At 45.4% G+C, this 24,496-nt stretch overlaps 1 protein-coding gene across 1 annotated transcript in view; it reads right to left on the reverse strand.

Moving 5' to 3' along the window:
* ANKRD33B (ankyrin repeat domain 33B) overlaps nt 1-7,383 on the reverse strand; it is a 125,361-nt gene extending 117,978 nt beyond the window's left edge. Inside the window, exons 1-2 of the mRNA XM_040353392.1 lie at nt 7,059-7,383; nt 6,001-6,879 (exon numbers count right to left, since the gene is read on the reverse strand). Of these exons, the coding sequence (XP_040209326.1) occupies nt 6,001-6,558 (558 nt within the window). The 5' untranslated portion in view covers nt 6,559-6,879; nt 7,059-7,383. The remainder of the gene's footprint in view (nt 1-6,000; nt 6,880-7,058) is intronic.
* Between the last annotated feature and the right edge of the window lie 17,113 nt (nt 7,384-24,496).

Here is a 24,496-nt window from a genome sequence, read left to right on the forward strand (position 1 = left end):
TTAAAATATGATCCGTACTTACCCGTTTTCGAGATGCATCTTCTCCGTCGCTTCCGGGTATGGGTCTTCGGGAGCGGGCGTTCCTTCTTGATTGACAGTCTTCCGAGAGGCTTCCGACGGTCGCATCCATCGCGTCACTAGTAGCCGAAAGAAGCCGAACGTCGGTGTGGCTCTATACTGCGCCTGTGCACCGACGTTCGGCTTCTTTCGGAAAATCGTGACGCGATGGATGCGACCGTCGGAAGCCTCTCGGAAGACTGTCAATCAAGAAGGAACGCCCAGTCCCGCAGCCCATACCCGGAAGCGACGGAGAAGATGCATCTCGTAAACGGGTAAGTACGGATCATATTTTAAAACAAATAGCCGATTCCCCTAGACAAAACGAGCATCCAGCTATGGGGAAAATGTGTTCTCCATGGGTGAACCTCCGCTTTAAGGGCAATCAAGGGGTTAAATGTGTTCCCTCAATGTGTGTTCTAACTGTGGGGGAGGGGACTGACTGGGGGAGGAGACAGATCGCTGTTACTAGTGACTGCATGGAGAAACAACAATCAGGAGCAGTGACAGAATTATAGGGGTCGCCCAGGTCACCATGGCGACCGGGCGCCCTCGAAGGCCCCCTATATACAGTAATTTGATAGGAGCGGAGACGGGCTCCCCTATCCTAAGCCGAACTGTAATTGGCACTGTGCAGGGAGCTCGTCACATTGATTACAAAGTGAAAGAAGTGTGTGCTGTGCTCTTTGTCTCCCCCTACAGTGCAGTACCCAGCAGGAAGAGCTAAGGTAAAAAAGGACTGCTGTTTTTTATCTACTGTATGTGTGTTTATATGTGTGTGTGTGTTCATGTGTGTGTGCTCGTGTGTGTGTGTGTTCATGTGCATGTATGTATGCACGTGTGTGTGCATGTATGTGTGTGCATGTATGTATTTATATCAGTCACCAGCCACCCCCTCTATCACCAATAGATAGATTCATGCTATGCATGAATCTATCTATGGCCGCCGCTGCCACCCCCTATTGAGGCGCCCGGACCCTTTTCAGATCCCGGGTGCCTGAATTACAGCGGCAGGGGTGTTTTTGAAGCACTAATAGGTGTGTTAGAAAAGCGAATGAATATTTGCTTTCATAACACTGAACTGCCTCTCCACCAATCAGATGCTTGGGTCTGTTACCTGTCACCTGATTGGCTGAAACGACAGGCGCCACTATTGGACGCCTATCAGGAGGAGAGGATGGAAGGAGACGCGTGGAGGACACTGCTCGTCGTGGTCACCCGCTGCCCCACCGAGACAGGCTAAGTGCTAGGCAGATTGCAAGCAGGCGGGGTCACAGTGGCTGCATTTCAGGGCACAGTGGCTGCGTTTGATGGGCACAGTGGCTGTGTTTGATGGGCACAGTGAGGCTGCAATTGATGTGTTTTTTTTAAAGAATTTTTCAGTTTGCTTGTGCCCCCAAAAAAATTTGAGCATCAGCCACCACTGGTTTATATATGTGTGTGTGTGTGTGTATATATATATATATATATATATATATATATATATATATAATGTGTGTGTGTATTTATATATATATATATATGTGTGTGTGTGTATATATGTATATATACAGTATATGTGTGTGTATTATGTGTGTATGTATGTGTGTTTACATGACCCCCTATATGTGTACAATCAGAACCGATTTTTTTTTTTTTTGCTTGTTCATAGTACCAGCAAGAAAATGTTGTTCCTCTGAAAAGCAATCCATGCTCAGATCTCTTTTCAGAGGCATTTAACAGCCGGTAAAGAGGCAATATGTTGCCTCCTGGCTGCCTGTTTTAACCCCTTAAATGCATCATCACTATGCTGCAACTGCATGCAATGCACACAGTTGCAGGGTGGTTGCATTGCAGTCCCATTCACCTAGGGGTATATTTCAAGTGTGAGCAAGTGCATGTGTAAACCATTGGATCTATATGATATATGATTCAATGGAATCAGGGGGCCGTGATTGCCTACCCTGCTAACAATGGTGTATATGAACCCAGTGATCAATAACACAAATGGTAATGAACCATAACTCAAAAGATTGTTGAAATGAAAAATAACAAGATTAGTGATATAAAGTCCATAAAGTCCAAAAATGATTTTTGGAGATAAGTAGTAAGTCCATATGACAAATGAAGACACCCGTGAAAAATCCAGGAATATTGTAGATTATGCACCAAACGTGAATCCTCCACCAATCATGCAGCTGCTTACCAGAAATCTGGGTCCTGCCGGACCACTATCAACATATCTCTCAACCAGAGATTTTGTAAGGCAGTAGTGACTCCTCCACTTGTACTAGAACCAATCCGTACTCAACGATGGATATAGAAGACAACAAGACAGAGCTCCTTTCCAGGGTCCTTTATGACTATGAACGAGGAATACAAATTCCTCGTTCATAGTCATAAAGGACCCTGGAAAGGAGCTCTGTCTTGTTGTCTTCTATATCCATCGTTGAGTACGGATTGGTTCTAGTACAAGTGGAGGAGTCACTACTGCCTTACAAAATCTCTGGTTGAGAGATATGTTGATAGTGGTCCGGCAGGACCCAGATTTCTGGTAAGCAGCTGCATGATTGGTGGAGGATTCACGTTTGGTGCATAATCTACAATATTCCTGGATTTTTCACGGGTGTCTTCATTTGTCATATGGACTTACTACTTATCTCCAAAAATCATTTTTGGACTTTATGGACTTTATATCACTAATCTTGTTATTTTTCATTTCAACAATCTTTTGAGTTATGGTTCATTACCATTTGTGTTATTGATCACTGGGTTCATATACACCATTGTTAGCAGGGTAGGCAATCACGGCCCCCTGATTCCATTGAATCATATAGATCCAATGGTTTACACATGCACTTGCTCACAAGTTTAATACAAGTGCACATTTGGGTTTAGCGCAATTATTCTTTTTTATTCGTTATTTCTTTGTTTATACACAATCTAATTGCTGCTTATTAATCCCAATCTCTTACCTTAGCGCAGTTGTTTCCAAATATTTTCCTATATTTCAAGTGTGCCCTGGCTGGAAATTTTTTGAGAAACATTGACATAGAGGAACCGATCTCTCCATTTTCCTCCTGCAGCCGCTGAATGCCTGCGGGAGGGAGAGGAGGAGACGAAGGGGGAAATGGAGAAATCGGTTCCTTTATATGCAGCCACCCACTTGCGTCCGGCCCCGTGTTGTTCCACCGCCGGGCTTGGAGAAAAGAGCCCTGTCCGGGGGTCAGGGGGGCCCTTTATGGTTTCTTGCATCGAGGGCCCTGAAGTTTCTAGTTACGCCACTGATTAGGAGAGCTTCTGACATGAATCCTGTATATTAAGTGATTCCATAGCATAGGCCGCATTATTGGTTTGGTAGCCACATATTATAAGAAAAGGTGAAAAATGTTCAGCTTTTTTGTGGAAAAGTCTTTGTTAAAAGATGCACTTTCATGTAATACGTCTTTCTAGAATACTATTTACATAACAAAAGTGACATTATAAAACTGTGGCTCAGAGAAAAACACACTTTCTTAACCCAACCAGTAGCACTAGCCAGGTACTGTGGAATTTAGCATGTATGTATGAACCTGATGTGAGAATGTTAGCCTGTAGTAGTAATTCAAGCCATGAGTGATGCTCACATAACATCTTTCAGTATGGAGAATACATGTGTAAGACACCAAACTATTGTCAATTCTACTTTGTGCATAGCATTTATGTTCCTCAAAATTATGCAGAAAAAGCAAACATTTTAGATTATGGCAACATTGATTAAAAATAAACATTTAACATCTATATCTAATTACATTTTTTGATTATTTTAGGAATAACCTCTTTGGATATTCTAATATTGGACAAAATGGAACATTATAATATTCTGGAAAATTACTGTTCAGTGTCCCTCCATACTTCCCACTTTCATGTCTGCTCTTCAGCTGATATTTTTTATATTATTTACTAGTTTAATATTTTTTATTGAGACTTATCAGACTTGAGACTTATCAGAGAGAACAACAATAAAAATGAACAATAACGGCCATTCAGTAGGTTCTAGTACAGAGTACAATTTAAGCAAGTTTAGATATTGATTGTAAAGTACAATGGGCCAAATCTTCAAAGGAGATACGCAGGCGGAACTGCTGTTCAGCCTGCGTATCCCTGTGGCTATCTTTGGAAACGATCCTCAGAAGGATTTTTCCAAAGATAGTCAGAAGATCCGACATCTGTAAGACACTTACACTGTCGGATCTTAGGATGCAGTACCGCATCCGCCGCTGGGGGCATTTCGAGTCGAAATGCCGCTTTGTGTATGCAAATGAGGACTTAGGCAGATCCACAAAGCTTTTTAGCTTTGTGTTTTCTGCGTAAGTTACGTTTTGCATACGTAAAATTAGGGATGCTTTTACAAGGCCTAAACTGTTTAGACCTTGTAAAAACAAACCTTTTTTTTCGATCGCCGCGTTTTTTTTTAAATTTCTAATTTTTTTTCCCGGCGCGTATTTTTTTTTTTACCCGACGCAACTTTATTGTCCCGTCACGATCCACAAAGCCCGGCGTAAAGTACGTTCGCGCGATGCACGTCGGGAAAAATGACGTCACACGCATGCGCCGAACGTCGGCGCGGGAGAGCGCCTCATTTGAATAGGAATCGCCCCCTTGAGCAGACGACCGCCTTGCGACGGAGGCACTTAGGTTACACGGCGTGTAATTTCTAGGTAAGTGCTTTGTGGATCGGGCACTTAGGTAGAAATTTAACGCCTGTGTAACTTAACTGCTGAAAGTTAAGTTAGGCAGGTTTTTTGAGAATTTGGCCCAATGTATTGTCTAGCAACCCCAGACACCCCATCTGGGTGCAAACTGTGCCTTGGGGGGGGGGGGGAGTGTCAGTCGTAAATTTTCTGGTATAAAAACCTTTGAAAGAGGGGAACAATCGGTACAAGTATAAAAGTACAAGAAACAACGTAAGTGTTATAAGTATAAAGCAGGTACAGTATGGCTATATAAAATACACTAGGGGGTGATAAACTGTCAAATGTTGCAGTAAAGTAAGTTGAAATGTTATGGGCTTACAACCTATTAACAGCAAGGGTAAATAACTGGGGAAGAGAGGGAGGGGAGGATTTAGATCCTCCATGACATGCCCAATCGTTAGTGGTGGAGGTAGCGGTTAGGCACTCTTATAGAGGAGAGTGTCAAAGAACACAAGAGATCTGGGAGACTGTAGAACAGGGTGAGCGATATGGGCATGATTGGGGTAAGCCTGGCTAGGAATTTGAGCCAGGAGATGGGAAGCTGCGGGGATAGGATAGGTATGAGTTAAGACTGAGAGGAAGGGAAGGCGACAAAGGGTAGAGGAAGAGCAGAAGAGGGGAGGAGAAGGGATTAGAAGGGGGTTGGTAGGGGAGAGAGGGAGGAAGGGGTATCCCCTATATTATTTACTTATGTCCAATTTTATAAAAAAAATGTAAGGCCCAGCTCTAAAAAAGCAATTGTAGTAGCTTTAATAATTCAAAACCTTCAGTGATATTTGGCTTTTGAACAGTGAATACAAGTTATTTTATTGTTATAATGTTTAGTTTATTTAAGATATCATATTCAAACTGTAGGGTGGTTATTCTGAATGGATCTTACAGAATTCCTGTTAAAATTACACTATGTTTTGAATTCTGGCTTCATAAAATACATGTGCTATTTCTATTGTCACTGACAATGACAGGATAATAAATCGGCCAAGCAAGGCTTCAATGAGCAATATGGTAAATGAAGTCAAATTTTTTTGCAACCTGCAATGTAAACATGTGTTGATACATTTCTATTTCTCATCGCCTGTATTATTCAATTGCCCATAGTTTCAAAATATTGGGTCATTATACAAAAGAATAAAGCATATTATTGCTGGTATTATTAAAATTATTGCTAGTAGTAATAAGTCACTCAAAAAAAGTAAAGCAGCAGAGTAAAATAATGAGTTAAACTCACCCTGTTGTTTCTGTCTGTTTCACAAATGTCTTCTTCCGTTAAGCCTTGACGCATGAGAGCTTTCAAAACTATTGCATTGTTAGTAGTGCAGGCTTTAAAAACAGTAAGAGGTTCAGGACTAGGGATGCTATCCAAACTCTGGAAACTGTTACTATCAAATGTACATCCATACCGATCCTCATCCTCATTTTCATCTCCATAATTCCAACCTTTGGTCACAATATCTGGTGGATAAAATGAATCATCAGATGCAATGCTTCTTGTGTCAGAAAGTTCAGAGAAGTCATCATATTCTTCACACTCTTCATCCACACCCAGATCATTTGTGCATCTGTTAGCACACTTTTCTAAGGCGGGTACAACTGCAAGGAGCTGTGGCAGAGGATCAGCAGTTCCCCGCCATGACTGTTCATTCTGTTCATGTTCTTCTTCCAGTCCATTGGCATCCTGTAACAGGCCATTACCATTTTTGCCATCTTCAGCAAACTGAACATCTGATTTCCCCTTAGATCTCCTTGCCTCATTGCCTGTATTTGGAGTCCCAGATATAAGCACCATTGATGTAGATGGAAGAATAATAGTTATCGCTCACTCTTAATTAATTTTACTATAAGGTTCTAAAATAACAAGATAATTGCATTTCCATGCTCTCTTATAATTGATGTTGTCTTCTTTCAATGCAATTCTTTTTATCTTTTCACATGCATTCCATTACATCTATTTATCTTCTTGGGTTGCAAAATTCTATTTAATTCACCTGACAAACAATGTATTATGGTTTAATTTCGTTCTTTCAAGCAGCAAAATTTGGAGCAATAAAAGTGTTTGAAAAAATAAGCCCTTTAATTCTGTTGCTGTTTTTATAGTTAACACTTTCGTCTGCAAAACAAAACAAAAAACATGATTATTTTTATCAATTACTTTGGTTTAAATTTTCTAAGCAAAAATTATAACTAAAAGATAAACAAGAACACAATATAACAAACAAAATAATTACAAATAGGTTTAAATACCTACTACCGGAATATAAACCTCAGTCTAACATAAAAGAAACTCACCTTGGAGATTTGAGTAAATATGAAGGAAAACTAGCAACACACACATGTAATAGCTCCTTCTGCATGCTATGTGAATGGAGGGAAAGACATTTGGAAAAGTCCTGCTACCTAATCCGATCATCATTTCTGAGAAGATTGAGAATCCAGCTTAGCATGTTGACATCAGGGGAACGTTTTAAAAGAGATTTAAATGGGAAATGTGCAGCTGTCAGTGTCAGTTCCTGTAAGACAGAAACATAATCATGTATCCAGGGTGGTGAAAATTTCTGCAAGTTTCTGGTATCTAAACTTTACAGAATTAAAAGAAAATTGTAGAATGAAGTAGATATACAGCACTTATTTAAACAAGGCTACCTAGGAAACAAATGTTAAATAGGTTCTTGACTCTCCTGTAAGGTAAACAACACAATATCATTATAATTGCCTTTTTTCTACCCTTTTGTAATATTCTGTATTTTCATTTTAATACAATGCAATGTTTATAGGCATCAGGCATATGCTTTATTTGGTCTGTAATGCAAGTTGTAACCAATTAGTAAAAATAGCTGTCTTAAAAATGTATGTTGTTAATTCTTCATATTGATACAACAGTACTGTTATTATATTGTTACCTTATAAAAATATAATACCAATTCTTCTATATAATAAATAGTTCAGCTAAAAAAAAATAACTATGACTTGATAACCTGTCAGAGATTAGGAAGATACTTTATCTAAGTATCTACAGCACCTAACCTACATGTATGATCCCCCCCCCCCCTTTATAGGTTGAATTAGATGGACTTTTTTTTCAACCTGACTAACTATGTAACTATATAAATGCATATAGTGTTTGCTAGTAATCTGTTTTTGCTTTGCAATACGTTTCACAGAGGATGTTTTTTCTTATGCAAAAACATGCTTATTTTTTTTTCTTTTGCCATGTAGAAATTATCAATTTATTAAGTAAACCAATTATAAGAGAGACATGGGATTGTTTTTACTGAAAATACTTATTTCCTGGCTGTTACATATTTATTACTGTGAACCACCAACCTGAAACAACAATGTTGATCTGGAAAGTCAAATCAGAATTCCGTGGGCCAGATTCATGTAGATCAGCGGATCTTTAGATCTGCTCGATCTACGTGTTTTACGATCCGCCGGTGCAATTTAGCAAAGCTAGTGCAGTATTCACAAAGCACTTACCTCGAAAATTGCACCGTCGGATCGTAACTCCCCCGGCGGAATGCAAATTCCGCGGCTAGGGGGAGTGTACAATTTAAATCAGGCGCGTTCCCGCGCCGATTTAACTGCGCATGCGCCACCGGCGAAATTTCCCAGTGCGCATGCTCCAAATGACGTCATTGTTTGCGGCGGCTACGTCAATTGCGGCCATCCGTATTCCCGATCGACTTACGCAAACAACGTAAAAATTTGAATCTCGGCGCAGGAACGACGGCCATACTTAACATTAGCTACCCCTCATATAGCAGGGGTAGCTATCCGCCGGAAAAAGCCGAACGCAAACGACGTTAAAAAAAAGCGGCGGGCGTACGGACTTGAATCGGCGGTTCTCCTCATTTGCATATCCGACGCGTAAAAAAAGCGACGACACCTAGCGGCCGGCGGTAGATTGCAGCCTAAGATTCGACTGGTGTAAGTCACTTACACCAGTCAGATCTAAGGGAGATCTATGCGGAATCTGATTCTATGAATCAGCCTCATAGATCCGACCGGCTGGACTCAGAGGTAAGACGGCGGATCAGGAGATCCGCCGTCGTATCTCTTTGATGAATCTGCCCCCTTATCTGCATATTTCCTCTGGGTCAGTGAATATAAAAACCAGAAAGTCAGAATGATCGTCAAAAAAATTGCATTTTTAAAAGGACAGCAGAGGTTTCCTTTAAAAATAACCTTTAAGGACCCCTTCACACTATGCATTACATTCTTACACCTGTGTTACAGTAATTTTTTTACTATGCATTTATGCACAGAAAAACATATTTGACCCTTTTTTAATTATTTATTTTTAAACAAAATACATACACTAAATTTGAGGCCACCATTGACAATATAGACAAAATAAGTACATTAAGACACGATTGTGAAGTATTCCCCAATTGTATCCAGATTTCCAAGAATCCAAGAAACTTGAAAGGCATTGGAATATAGAATATCAACATTGTATCTGATAGTGTATAGGGATCTACAGCTATATGGATGCTTCAAGCTTGGTTATAGGTATATAGATTATAGCAAAAAGAAATGTTCATTGTAAAGTGGGCATTACCATCATCCCTATTTTAGGAGTATACATGAAGAAATATTTTCCCAGGGACTATAAAGGTAGCCACGTTCTTTTTTATGATAAAATTATGTATTTAATTGATACAAACAATTTGATTTGAACACGATTTATACCAAAAATTGTATGTTTGCGGTTTACAGATAAAAACAACCAGTAGCAACTATTACACTTATCAATAATGACAAATTTCAGGCAATAATGTGTAAAGAAGCAGCCAACACGTTTCAGTGTTGCTTTCTTCAGGTGTGTGTCAGTAATCAAGACACAAATCATGCATAAATCACAAATATGTAATCCATTCAATACTTATAACTTACAGTGTGCATCATGGAGACGTATTTACCACTCAGACTAATAACTTGGAAAAAAAGGTACAGTCAGAATTGGGAAAATCCACCCAGCGGCGACCACTAGGGCCAGAGAAGTCACCAATCCAGAAGACGGACCCCGGATCATCAAAAATCTAAGAACAATCAATATTATTATGGACACCATGCAAATATGCATAGGCTGATGGCATTATAAAAAGGGGGGGGGAGAGGGAGCATGAATAGTGTGTAAGCAAATAATAGATAAATCTTGTTGCTCAACTAATTACATTTATTGCAACAATTTAATATAGGATTGTACTTAAATGCCTAATTGAAGCACTGGCTTAACATCAAGGAATCAAAAAATAGTAATTAAAAGGCACATAGTAAAAATACATGATTTGGTCCCATAGAACAGGCCTCAAAATTTCAGGTCCTGAGCTACTAGCCAGGCCTTAAGAGTTACTCGCCACCTGTTGCCCCACCCAAACCCTACCTTGCCCCGTCCATTAAACACGCCCTTATAAATGATCTCATGAAATAACACTGTTAAATGTTTTATTCAGTATTAAGTTACAAAAATACATAACAACAAACATTCTATCATACCTATGCCTCCAATTCTGCCCCCCTGCCCCCATTCTATCGTACCTATGCCTCCAATTCTGCCCCCCTGCCCCCATTCTATCATACCTATGCCTCCAATTCTGCCCCCCTGCCCCCATTCTATCATACCTATGCCTCCAATTCTGCCCCCCTGCCCCCATTCTATCATACCTATGCCTCCAATTCCGTCCCCCTGCCCCCATTCTATCATGCTTATGCCTCCAATTCCATCCCCCTCCCCCCATTCTATTATACCTATGCCCCCAATTCTGCCCCCCTGCCCCCATTCTATTATACCTATGCCTCCAATTCCTCCCCCATCTATCATATGGTATGATAGATGGGGGAGGGGGCAGAATTGGAGGCATAAGTATGATAGATTGGGGGAAGGGGGCAGAATTGGGGGCATAGGTATAATAGAATGGGGGGAGGGGGACGGAATTGGGGGCATAGGTATAATAGAATGGGGGGAGGGGGGTAGAATATGGTGCATAGGTATAATAGAATGGGGGCAGAATTGGAGGCATAGGTATGATAGAATGGGGGCAGGGGGGCAGAATTGAAGGCACAAGCATGATAGAATGGGGGAGGGGGACGGAATTGGAGGCATAGGTATGATAGAATGGGGGCAGGGGGGCGGAATTGGAAGCATAAGTATGATAGAATGGGGGAGGGGGATGGAATTGGAGGCAGAAGCATAAGCCCCCCCCCCCAATCCAGCATTTGTTCCTTCAATCCCCCCTTACTCCCAGCAAACTCCCAGTGTTGCCCCTTTGTGCTGCATTAGTGGCAATGTTTAAAAAGGGGTAGCATAAAAGGGGTTAATTAACACTGATAGTGCAACTGACTGTCATTAATGCAGCACAAAGGGGTTAATTGCCACTGGTCAATAATACATAGGTGAGTACATTAACCCCCTCCAGGCTCCATGTGCAATATTACAATTATATTGCATTGTAAATTATTTAACCCCCCCCCCCCCCCAAAGCATTAACTACTTCACACATCTAAGACAAGGTGTTAAATATGGCATTGTTATGTAAATGAGCTACGTGATTACTCACTTGCAGTGCACAGAGCTCTGGCTACAGGTCCTGACTCTATCAGCAGCATCTTGTTGTCTTCAATTCCGCGCTCCCAGCCTCTGAATCGTGACGTCACACCAGCTGAGACTAGGAAGCTCCTGTCAGGTGGAGATCACTCCGCCTGACAGGGAAGTGAAGCAACACTCACACCGCTCTGCTGCTACTCTGCCAGTGTGCAGTCTGCAGCGGTCACCGCGATCCACACCTCTATTGTGACACTACTGGGCCCCTCTAAATGAACTGATGGGGCAATTGTTGCCCCCCCCTGGATCCGCCCCAGGTGTCCACTCTGCTGCTACCCTGTGCGGGACGAAGATGAGTGGGAGGTGGAGAGGGGCGGTCCCAAGCGGCGATGTGGAGCGGTACGGCGCGGCAGCTGTAGTGTACTGCAGTGTAGAGACAGATATTGTACTGGCCGCACTGTGAGTGTGTGAGCGGCGTGACATGAAGGGAAACCCTGTCCATGCTCGCACTGCACATAAATTCCCTCGCCAAATGCGAGGAGGCGATTTTGAGGGCTGCCATAGAAGGTAAGTACGGTATATCAAAATCAGTAAAACTGACTTCCAGCAAAAAAGCCCCAACCATTGTAGTGCCATCATACCTGGGTGAGTTCTGATTGTTATTGATCTTTTGTGGTGAGGTACAGTCTCATAATGGCCGCAGAGCCCTGCAGGTGAGATGCCTTCACCTTAAGTGTGGGCACATTTATCCTGCTGAAAAAATAGCGCCGGCCATCTGAACCCATGGCGTGTGGCGGCACCCCACGCCTATGGACAGGATAAATGGGAATGACGTCACACGTCACGTGCCCACTGACACACAAGGTCCATTGGAATGACCGCACAGGTGCGCGATCACCCAAAAGTGGAGGTTTAGCCGCTGGGGCACATCCCATCCCTGGTAGCTGATGGAAGGATGGCGCCTATCCATCTAAGCACCTTGCTCTGGGAGGTGCCGACTGGCCAATGCGTGATTTGATGGGCGGCCCCCGTGCGCCAGGTGGTGTGTTGCATTTGATATATATATATATATATATATAGTGGCGGTGGGACCCTGTGCGACCTTAAAGATTGCTGGTTTATGCCAGATTTTGTAGAGAAACACACGCTGATTGCACAGCTGTGTGTTGGGCTATTTAGTTGTGACCTGACTATGGCTCAGGGCCTCACCCAACAGACAGGAAGTCTATGCCTGGGAGTCAGGTGGACTCCCATCCCTCTGAGAGGAGTCAGACGCTGCATAGATGCAGCCAGAGCATGCATGTCTGCGGGAGGCAGATGTCATTGGTGATTATGCAGCAAGGCGCTGATCAGGAGTAAGCTAGGAGAGAGCTTAACTCTAGGAAACTCTGTTTGTTCTGAGGAGCAGACCTAAGGCCTAGGCTAAAGGCCTGAAACAGCCGAATGGCAAGAATGAAAGCCAGGAGTACTGTATGCAAGATACAGTAATACAGTAATGGTGGAACCCCCCTGTGAGGGCTGCTGATGTATTTGTGAACTTTTTGTGCTTTTAAATAAAAGTGGGCTACCAGGCCCAGTGCCGCCAAGGCACTCATGCAACCCTAGACCATGACTGTAATTAAGAAACACTTGTATTTGTACTCCTCACCTGGTTGCTGCCACATACGCTTGACACCATATGAACCAAGTAAGTTTATCTTGGTCTCATCAGACCACAGGACATGGTTTCAGTAATCCATGTCTTTAGTCTGCTTGTCTTCAGCAGGCTTTCTTGTGCATCACCTTTAGTAGAGGCCTCCTTCTGGGATGACAGTCATGCAGACCAATTTGATGCAGATTGCGACATATGGTTTGAGCACTGACAGGCTGACCCCCAACCCCTTCAACCTCTGCAGCAATGCTGGCAGCACTCATACATCTATTTCCCAAAGACAACCTCTGGATAGGACGCTGAGCATGTGCACTAACTTCTTTGGTCGACCATGGCGAAGCCTGTTCTGAGTGAAACCTGTCCTGTTAAACCGCTGTATGGTCTTGTCCACTGTGCTGCAGCTCAGTTTCAGGATCTTGTCAATCTTTTTATAGCCTAGACCATCTTTATGTAGAGCAACAATTATTTTTTTCAGATCCTCAGAGAGTTCTTTGCCATGTTGAACTTGCAGTGACCAGTATGAGAGAGTGAGAGCGATAACACCAAATTTTAACAAACCTGATCCCCATTCACACCTTGTAACACTAACGAGTCACATGACACCAAGGAGGGAAAATAGCTAATTGGGCCAAATTTGAATATTTTCACATAGAGGTGTAATCACTTTTGTTGTCAGCGGTTTGGACATTAATGGCTGTGTGTTGAGTTATTTTGAGGGGACAGCAAATTTACACTATTATACAAGCTGTACAGTCACTACTTTACATTGTAGCAAAGTGTAATTTCTTCAGTGTTGTCACATGAAAAGATATAATTAAATATTTACAAAAATGTGAGGGGTGTACTCGCTTTTGTTAGATACTGTATATACAGTATATATTGAATTAATGATTTTCTCCATCAGACTAGTTTTAACACAAATCAGTGGGTTTCAGTGGATACTTCTCAAACAAATGATGTTGGATACAATGGTAACTTAGATACCATTGTTGTATTCAGTTGACAATTTTAGCAGTCTATTGTCTAGCTACAGTAAACAGGTAATATGTAGAATTTAAGAGGGCCTCTCAAATTTAAAGCTACAGAGATGTTTTTCTGTTAGTCAGTTGTTATGGTAAACAAGCTGACATATAAAAGGACTTCATCATACATTAACACCATAGCAGGTAGAAGGTTTGTAACTAGGGATGGACCGAACACCCCCCCGGTTCGGTTTGCATCCAGAACATGGGAACAGACCGAAAGTTTGCGTGAACATTTGAACACCGTTAGAGATTAATGGACTCGAACGTGAGAAATCAAAAGTGTGAATTTTAAAGGCTAATATGCAAGTTATTGTCCTAAAAAGGGTCTGGGGACCCGGGTCCTGCCCCTGCCCCAGGGGACATCTATCAATGCAAAAAAAAGTTTTAAAAACTGCAGTTTTTTCAGGAGCAGTGATTTTAATAATGCTTAAAGGAGAGTTGTAAAGGAACCGGTCATACCTTGGGGCTGCGGGTGACAGGACAGTGCATGCATCCCTGATCATGGCCCACTGGCGTGGGGAAAAAAACAAGCTGACCCTGTCCTGATGCCATATTGGCACAGATACTCATTGATGGCCCTCTGCTGCGTGTGCAGCTGCTGCAGCATGGCCAATGTAGAGTTCCACCTGGTGGGCATGTCACAGATTAGGCGGTTCTTGGGCAGGTTGTATTCCTTTTGGAGATCTGCCAGCCGAGCACTGGCATTATATGACAGTCGGAAATGCACACAGACTTTCCTGGCCTGCTTCAGGACATCCTGTAAGCCTGGGTACCTGCCCAAGAACCGCTGCACCACCAAGTTAAGGACATGAGCAAAACAGGGCACATGGGTCAGGCGGAGAGGAGGTGTGTGCCATTGTTGCAAACCACCATTCCTGGCTTAAGCTGGCGTGGCATCAACCACCTCTGAGCCTGCCCCTGCAGAGCTGACAGAACCTCTAGCCCAGTGTGGCTCCTGTCCCCCAAGCACACCAGCTCAAGAATCTCTTAGCCTGCGTACCTGCGTAGCCCCTTGAACGCCTACGGAGCACCGCTGGTTCCGAGGACACATCAGCACAGGAAGAGGCCACAGAGGAAGAAGAAGAGGAGGGGTGGAGGAGAGAGGTGTGTCACAACCAGTAGTAGCATTTTGGAGGCGTGGTGGCGGAACAACCTCCAACACTACTGTACCTTGTCCTGCATCCTTCTCAGCTGCCAGTCACCCAATGCACCGCGAAAGATAGGTAACGTCCCTGTCCATGCCTGCTGGACCATGAGTCAGCGGTACAATGCACCTTACCACTGACCACCCTGTCCAGCGAGGCATGGACATTGCCTTCCACATGCCAGTAGAGAGCCAAAATCGCCTTTCGTGAGAAAAAGTGGCATTTGGGAACTTGCCACTGAGGTACCGCACATTCCACAAACTCACGGAAGGGGGCAGAATCTACCAACTGAAAAGGCAGCAGTTGAAGTGCTAGCAATTTTACTAAGCTAGCATTCAACCGCTGGGCATGTGGATGGCTGGGAGAGAACTTCTTTCGGCGCTGCAGCAGCTGGGGCAGGGAAATTTGCCTGGTACAATCTGTCATCGGTGTACGATAGTAGATTGCCCGCAAGTACTTGGCTGTGACACACCTAATTCTACACCTTCAGTCCTATCAGTGCAGGCTTCAGAGAGGACTGAGAGTATAGTGGGGTTGGAAATCCCAGCTGATGAGGAGCAAGGGGAGGTCCGCTTTGTTCTTTGGTGTGGGTCTTTGAGGTATGCTTGCCAACGAACTGCATGGCAGGTCGACATATGTCTGGTCAAGCATGTGGTGCCCCAGCGGGTGATGTTTTGGCCACGCGAGATACGCTTGAGACATATGTTGCAAATAGCAGCGGTGCGATCTGATGCACTCGTCTCAAAAAAGGCCCACACCAAAGAACTTTTGGAATATAGCTGAGAGACAGCAGCGCCCTGCACATGCGTAGCTCTGCGTTGTGATGCAGTCGGTGTGCTGCCCTTAAGCTGGCCCCTGGAGGGCAACCTGCCTCGTTGGAGATGTGCCTGTGCCTCCTCCTCCTCTCTCCTATCAGGCACCCACGTAGAGTCAGTGACCTCATCATCCCCTCCCTCCTCATCACTGTAGAAAACCTGGCAGTATGCTGCAGCTGGGGGAACATGACTGCCAGATTGCTGTCCTTCTTGGGCACCCCCTCTCTCTGGGCTCACGTTACTGCCTTCCTCCAACTGTGTACCATCATCGGAGCCTTCAAAACGCTGCACATCCTCATGCAGCATGTACCCAACACTGTGGTCAAACAGTTCGGGGGACTCCTCAGGAGGACATGGTTGGGCTAGGGAAGGAGTGACTGATGCCATTGAGCAGAGGGAAGAGGCCACCTTGGCAGCTGCAATGCCAGACAAAGTACCCTGAGCCTGGGTGAGAGAGGATGAGGACGGCTTGGTCATCCACTCTACCAAGTCTTCGGCATGTTGCGGCTCAACACGGCCAGCTGCCGCAGAAAAAGGACAAGCGTGTCCCACGGCCACGTGTTGATGAGGATTCACTGTGTCCATGACCAGGACTGTTGCCTCTAGACGCAAAGCCTGCTTGCCCTCTTTTATCGGCTCGTGACTCTCTGCCTCTCCTTGTTGTCCTTCCAGACATACTAATGGCCTGCAGAGGACACAGACAGTACACCACATGAAAGTACTTGCAGCAATATACCCTGCCTGTAGTATTAATATGAGCAGATCCCTGCTTCTAGGAGTAAATATCATAAACACCAGCTTTACATTAGGTGCACAAATGTGCAGAGGACACAGGCAGTACACACACCACGTAGCTATAGGTGCACACTGCAGAGGACACGGGCAGTACACACAACATGTAGCTTTAGGTGCACACTGCAGAAGACACATGCAGTACACCACGTGAGAATACTGCAGCTAGCACAATCACCTGCCTGCCAGTAAATTAGGAAGAGCAGATCTAGCTAAACTATACAGTGTATAAATATATATACAACACCTGGGATGCATACATATCCTCTACACACTGTAACTTTAACTGACTAGCCTGCCTGCTCCATCTACCTACAAAAAAAATGACATTCTCTCTCTCTCTGTCTTCTCTCTCTTAACCACTGCAACACACTACACAAGGCCGACCTGCAGGCGGCCTTTTATAGTGTGGGGCGTGTACTAAACCCCCTGAGCCATAATTGGCCAAAGCCACCTTGGCTTTGGCCAATTATGGCTCTCCGTTTTTTGCAAGCTGTGATTGGCCAAGCATGCGGGTCAATTATCAGCCAGCAATGCACTGCGATGCCGCAGTGAATTATGGTCCGTGACACGCCACTCGTATTTGGCACGAACGGGCCGTAACGTTCGTATTTCGTCGAACTGTTGAACATACGATGTTCGAGTCGAACGTGAGTTTGACTCGAACACGAAGCTCATCCCTACTGACCACACTTCTGTTTGATCCTTACCTGCTCATCCCCTACTGAACCCTGGCTTGCTCACCTCCTGGTGGGGCGATCCTGAGAACCGCGACATGGTGCTAACAGGCAGCAAAATCTATCTCCACCATCAGGAGCTCTGGTGAACACCGGTTAGCACTCCGCACCTTAGGTGAGCCTGTGTCAACTGCCAGGCCTGTGTACCTATCTTGCTGGTCAGTAGTAGTCCTGCAACTGCTGTAGCAATTGGCCTTCGAGCCTGACCCCTGATCGTGACAGTGTGCTCCAACAGAAAGATAAGAGGGACAGTATCACTGATGCATGCACTGTCACTGCTCACTATCCTTGTGGCCTCCTCAAATGGTGACAGGACAGTGCATGCATCCTTGATCATTAAAAAAATCCAAGCTCCGCTGACCCTGTCCTGGAGCCATAGTCGCACAGGTACTGATTGATTGCTTTCTGCTGTGTGTGCAGCCACTGCAGCATTGCCAACGTTCAGTTCCACCTGGTGGGCATGTCCCAGATGAGGCGGTTCTTGGGCAGGTTGCATTCCTTTTGGATGTCAGCCAGCCGAGCACTAGCATTCTATGACTGGCGGAAATGCCCACAGACTTTCCTGGCCTGCCTCAGGAGATCCTGTAAGCCGGATACCTGCACAAGAACCGCTGCACCACCAAATTAAGGACATGGGCCAAACAGGGCACATGGGTTAAGTGTCCCTGTCAGAGGGCAGATCGGAGGTTGGTGCCATTGTCGCAAACCACCATTCCTGGCTGAAGCTGGCGTGGCGTCAACCACCTCTGAGCCTGCCCCTGCAGAGCTGTCAGAATCTCTGCCCCAGTGTGGCTCCTGTCACCTAAACAGACCAACTCAAGCACCGCATGGCATCTTTTTACCTGAGTGCTTGCATAGCCCCTAGAACTAATATAGTCAGACAGCACGTCCTCTCAGGTCTCGTCAGTCAAATCTGGAATATCATCCTTCCACTGATTGTAAACTTTCGTCGGGGATGGCATATATGCAATGGAGAGGTAAAAATAGAGGGAGGATAAGGGCTTATCCATTATTTTAGCAATGAGCAGTCGTTCAAAAGGGGCAGTCTGGAGGGTCAGAAGTTCAGAGAACTGGGCCTGCACTCCTTTCCTGAGCTGGTAATATCTGAACTTCATAGAAACAGGGATGTGATATTTAGCTTTTAGTGTCTCAAAAGAGGAAAAGGACCCATCAGAGTTGATATGTTTGATGGTAACTATCCCTCTAGCCGCCCACAACTGTGGATCCAGGAGCCCACAGATGTGTGGCAACATTGGGTTGCCCCATAAGGGGCGTATGGGGAAAGATGACCGAGTCCGATTTCTAAATAGATCTAGCCCTCTGCCATACCTGAATGGTCGCGCGCATCAGAGCTGTCACCTAGGGATGGGCTCTAGGGCATCTATAGGGTAAATTGGTTAATGCCGCATAGGACCCCACCGCCAGATTCTGCCTGGGCTGGCCAAACCACCACCGGACCGTCACCAGGACCACCACCCAGTAGTAGAGCTGGAAGTGAGGCAGGGCCAGACCTCCCTGTGACAGGGGGAGCCGGAGCGTCCGCCCATCCAGTCTCGGGGCCTCCCTAGCCCAGACAAAGGGAAGAGACAATGGAGTCTATTTTTTGAAAAAAGGATTTAGGGATCGGGCACATAGTGTTTCTGAAAAAATATACAAACTTGGGAAGATATACAATTTTTAACAAGTTCACTCTGCCCACCGGGGATAGAGGTAATGTTCTCCAAAGTTGACATTTCCTGCCAAACTGGGTCAGAAGGGGAGAAAGGTTGTCATCTATTTACACCTGAGTAGACCCCCGGACAATCACCCCAAGGTATTTACATTCGTCCACCCACTGGAGTGGTGTGTTGGCGACCACCCTGGAGCCCAAATAGTGGAGGGAGAAAAGGACTGTCTTGTCCCAGTTGACGCGAACCCCAGAGTATTTGCCAAATTGGTCTATTATCTCAAGTGTAGTGTGACGAGACCCTTTGCTCGCCCGGTTCTGCTCTCCCGACACTCCTCTGCTTCTATTGGATCAGATTGCCGATTGCAACGTCTGATGGTCCAGTCATCCAAGGTTCCGAGATCCGAACTACAGCTATGTGCCGTTCGGGATCCATAAGAACAAAACACCAGGCAGGCTGTATGTAAGTTCAAACAGGACTCTCTTTAATAGCAGCATTCTGCTGGTTATATACAGTTTACAAGCTTATCATCAATCAAAGAACAATGAAATCTCCACCCCCTTGCAATCAGAATAATTAACATGAGCCAATTATCTATCATTTAGCCTGACGAGGTGACTAGGCGTCTCGTCTCTGACAACAGCTATTAACCTGCAGAACACAATAACAAGGTATCCACTTAGCATTTCAATAGCCTGAGCTAAGCATTGAAGGGTCATTGTCCTATTGACCTGGTCAGGACAAAATAAACCACTTGTAATGTGTCCAGTATCTTCTGCAAAGAACTAGAATTAGGATTTCAAGTAGAAACACTCCAGCACTCCAAGGTCCATGACATTACTTCCCCTGAGAAACAGTCCAACAGCCGCAGTGGGACCCAAACGGGTCAACTCAAAGATGTTGGAAAAGTAGTCTTAAGGTTCCAGGACTGTCTGCTGGGATGACCCATCTGCCTTCCTGTTTTGAGTTCCTGGCCCATAATCGGACGGCAAGAGGCTCGCATTCAGTCCTCTCCAAAAGCCCTTGTCCCGGCTAGGCCTGTCACACATCTCCCCCTTTGGCAGGAGACTAACGCTGGGAGAGACCCCAATTCCGGTACCCACCCAGTACCCCAGATAACTTGTCCCAAACAGAGCATTACTCACCCAGCCAATCTCTGCCTCTCTCAGAGAACACGCCTGCCGCTGGGGGGAGGCCTGGACTGGCCCTTCTCCCTGGAGTCCTTTCAGCCACTGGAGAGAAGACAGGGTGGCTGGGCTCAGTTCATCATGCTGTTGGGGATCCGGGCCAACTGGCCACCATTCCTGGAGTATACCAGTGGAGACTGAAGTCCCATCCACTGATGCTAGGTGAAAATCCCCCAGTGCTTGCAAAGCAAAGCCGACATCCTCCTGTCTCAGTGCCGCACCATTTTCTGGGGTTGTGTCAGTGGAGATCGGAGTCCCATCCACTACCACAGGAACCCCCTCTTCTGTTAGTTGAGAGCAGAGGCCTGGGTCACTCTGCTCTGGTGCCAGCTCTTCCGCTGGGCTGCTGTGAGTGGAGACCACAGTCCCATCCACCGATATCCGCTCAAGCTGTAGTCGTGTGCATCCTGCCCTGCTGCCAGTGATTCAGCTGGGAGTAACATCTTTACTACCTCAGCTTGTTGCTGGGGAGGGGGACCAACTGCCCCGGCTCCCTGGAACTCCACAGTTGGTTCCGGTGCTGGGCAGAGATTGCTAGCACTCTGCCCTGTTGCCAGCACTTCTGCTTTGGGAATGGCAAGCTCCCGATTTTCCACTGCTGATTCATCAGCCAGGATTTCAGCGTTGTCAGCTGATATTTTCTCATAGTCCCAGGCAAAGGGAGCCCCATCCTGCTGCTGAGCGGAGTCTAGCAGCTGTTTGTAGCCGATTTCCAGCTCCCATTCCTGAACGGCCAGGAATTCCAAATCTTCCTGTACCCAGTGCACTTCCGAGACATTCAGTCTTCGCTCTCTGTGCTACATTATTTCCTCCAGACGCCACTTCCGATCGCTCCCAAAGTCGGAATCACTGGACATCCTCCAATACAACAATCCCAGGCCATCATAGCCAAAGCCTTCCGTGGAGCTGTCATCCGTTGACCACGGGCACTCTTGGACTACATACCACCGGAGGGCTCTGTAGCTCTCGTCCAACCGCATCTCTGCCCGGATCAGCCTGCTTAACTCTGCTGTCCACTCCTGCTTTGGTTGTTCCCCCAATAACAGCATTCGTACTTCATACTGTGACCAGTACCTTACATAGATGGAGGGGAGAGCTTTTCCCTGGTGTCGCTGCTCACGGGCTAGCGCTTCTTTCCAGAGTTCGCAGCGGATCGAATCAGACCATCCAAGCAGGACCTCCTCTGATACTGGTCCTCTGCGCTGTATCTGCTTCTGTCGCAACCTCCTTCTGAATTCCTCTTCCATGGTTACTGGTATCTGTACCTCTCCTCTTCTTTCCTTTGGTGCTGCTTCTTTAGGCGTTGTCACCGATTGCCGTATTTCTGCAATTCTCAGCTCATGTTTCATGGTATTCTGTATGACGGTCTCTGATGGGTTAGTACCATATAATGCCAACCGTTGTCGAACTCGTTGCTGGAACAAGTCTTCAACTGACCGGGGTCCTGCATCACCATCCCTCTGATCCATCTCGGCTAGCTCACTGATGAGGGTGGCCTTGTTCTTTGTCCCACCGGTCCCTCCATGGTTCTCAAGCAAGTCTTTTAGCATGGTTCTCCTGCAGGCTGCATAGCTGGTCATTCATGGTGGTGGTTTGGAGTTGTCCCAGTAACTGGAGAGCAAATCCCACCGCTGCCAACCAATGTGACGAGACCCTTTGCTCGCCCGGTTCTGCTCTCCCGACACTCCTCTGCTTCTATTGGATCAGATTGCCGATTGCAACGTCTGATGATCCAGTCATCCAAGGTTCCGAGATCCGAACTACAGCTATGTGCCGTTCGGGATCCATAAGAACAAAACACCAGGCAGGCTGTATGTAAGTTCAAACAGGACCCTCTTTAATGGCAGCATTCTGCTGGTTATATACAGTTTACAAGCTTATCATCAATCAAAGAACAATGAAATCTCCACCCCCTTGCAATCAGAATAATTAACATGAGCCAATTATCTATCATTTAGCCTGACGAGGTGACTAGGCGTCTCATCTCTGACAACAGCTATTAACCTGCAGAACACAATAAGGTATTTCACAAGCCGGCTCCACTTAGCATTTCAATAGCCTGAGCTAAGCATTGAAGGGTAATTGTCCTATTGACCTGGTCAGGACAAAATAAACCACTTGTAATGTGTCCAGTATCTTCTGCAATGAACTGTCAGTAATGTCCCATCTTCTGAAATACAAGAATTAGCATTTCAAGTAGAAACACTCCAGCACTCCAAGGTCCATGACATGTAGAAATAAGGGAGGGTCCTGCGTCAGCCAAATACAGTAGGGTATCGTCAGCATAAAGGAAAATCTTCTCCTGAAGTTCCCCAACCCGTATGCCCTTCACCCTCTGATCCTGATGGATTAATATCGCCAGGGGCACAATCGCCAAGGCAAAAAGCCCCGGAAGTAGGGAACAACCCTGCCTGGTGCCCCTATGCAGGCTAAACGGGGGAGACATCAGGCCATTAACCCTGATCCGGGCAGTCGGGCTACTGTAAAGCAATTGAATCCAGGAAATAAGCCTGGGCCCAAAGCCAAAACTATCCAGCACATTCCAGAGGAAAAGCCAGTCGCATGCCTTCTCGGCATCAAGCGCAGCCACTATTCCCGAATCGCCCCCACCGGCCAGATCAACATGGGTAAACAGCCGATGGATATTAATATCCATTCCTCTGCCCGTCATGAAGCCAGACTGATCCGGATGGACCAGAGCCGTTCAATCGAGTTGCCAACATTTTGGTCAGCAGTTTGACATCCACGTCAATCAGGCAGATTGGGCGATAGGATTTGCACAGTTCGGGGATCTTAACCCGGCTTAGGTATGACTACTATTACCACTTCTGACATGGAGTGGAATTTGGGGGCCTCAGCATACGTTCTATAAAATTCCATGGGGAACCCGTCTGGGCCAGGTGTTTTCCCAGCCTGAAGTGAGGAAATGGCCTGCTGGACCTCCTCAAGGCTAATAGGGGAGTCAAGTTGATTTCTATAGGTATCCGTCAGGACTGGAAAGTCAACATCTGCTAGGTAGATATGGAGGTCTTCCAAAGTCCTCAGAGGTTTGTTGTAGAACCTTAGTGGACAAACAGCATCATGAAGGCCAAGGAACACATCAAACAGGGTTAGATTATAAAAAAATATCCCAAGCTTTGAACATCTCATGGACCACTGTTCAAGCCATCATCCAAAATTAAAAGAGTATGGCCCAACTTTAAACCTACCCAGACATGGCTGTCCACTTAAACTGGCAGGCTGGGCAAAGAGAGCATTAATCAGAGAAGCAGCCAAGAGGCCCATGGTAACTCTGGAGGAGCTGCAGAGATCCACAGCTCAGGTGGGAGAATCTGTCCACAGGACAACTATTAGTCTTATTATAAGCTTACCTGTAGGTAAAAGTAAAAAAAAATACTATACAACCACTTTAAGGGCCAAAAAATAAAGTGCTATGTGTTTCAGAAAACGAACACTGCACATCACCCTGAACACACCATGCCCACCGTGAAACATGGTGGTGGCAGCATCATGTTGTGGGGATGCTTTTTTTCAGCAGGGACAGGGAAGCTGGTGAGAGTTGATGGGAAGATAGATGGAGCCAAAGACAGGGCAATCTTAGAAGGAAACCGGTTATGCCGCGTACACGACCGTTATTCATGTCATTGAAAAAAAACTGAGTTTTTCTCGACGTGAATCCTCTCAAGCTTGCCTTGCATACATACAATCGTGAAAAAAAATGCTCGAGCAAAGCACGGTGACGTACAACATGTACGACAACACGTATGACGGCACTATAAAGGGGAAGTTCCATTCAAATGGCGCCACCCTTTGGGCTGCTTTTTAAAAGTTTGGTGAGAGACGATTTGCGCTTTTCAGTCTTCGTGCTTTTCAGTCTGTTACATCGTGACGAATGTGCTATCACCATTACAAACGCTAGTTTTACCAGAACGAGCGCTCCCGTCTCATAACTTGCTTCTGAGCATGCGCGTTTTTTCCCCCCTCGTTAAAGCCTACACACAATCTTTTTTCACAACGTGAAATAGAACGATGTGAAAAACTACGAGAAAAAATAGAGCAGGTTCTACATTTTTAACAGCCATTTTTCTCATCGAGGAAAAATGCTCTGGAATTGCTCGGCAATTAATGTTTTTTATTTTTTTCAGTTTGCTTGCACCCCCCCAA

The sequence above is a fragment of the Rana temporaria genome, chromosome 5, assembly GCF_905171775.1.
Source record: "Rana temporaria chromosome 5, aRanTem1.1, whole genome shotgun sequence".
In the NCBI taxonomy this organism is placed as follows: domain Eukaryota; kingdom Metazoa; phylum Chordata; class Amphibia; order Anura; family Ranidae; genus Rana; species Rana temporaria.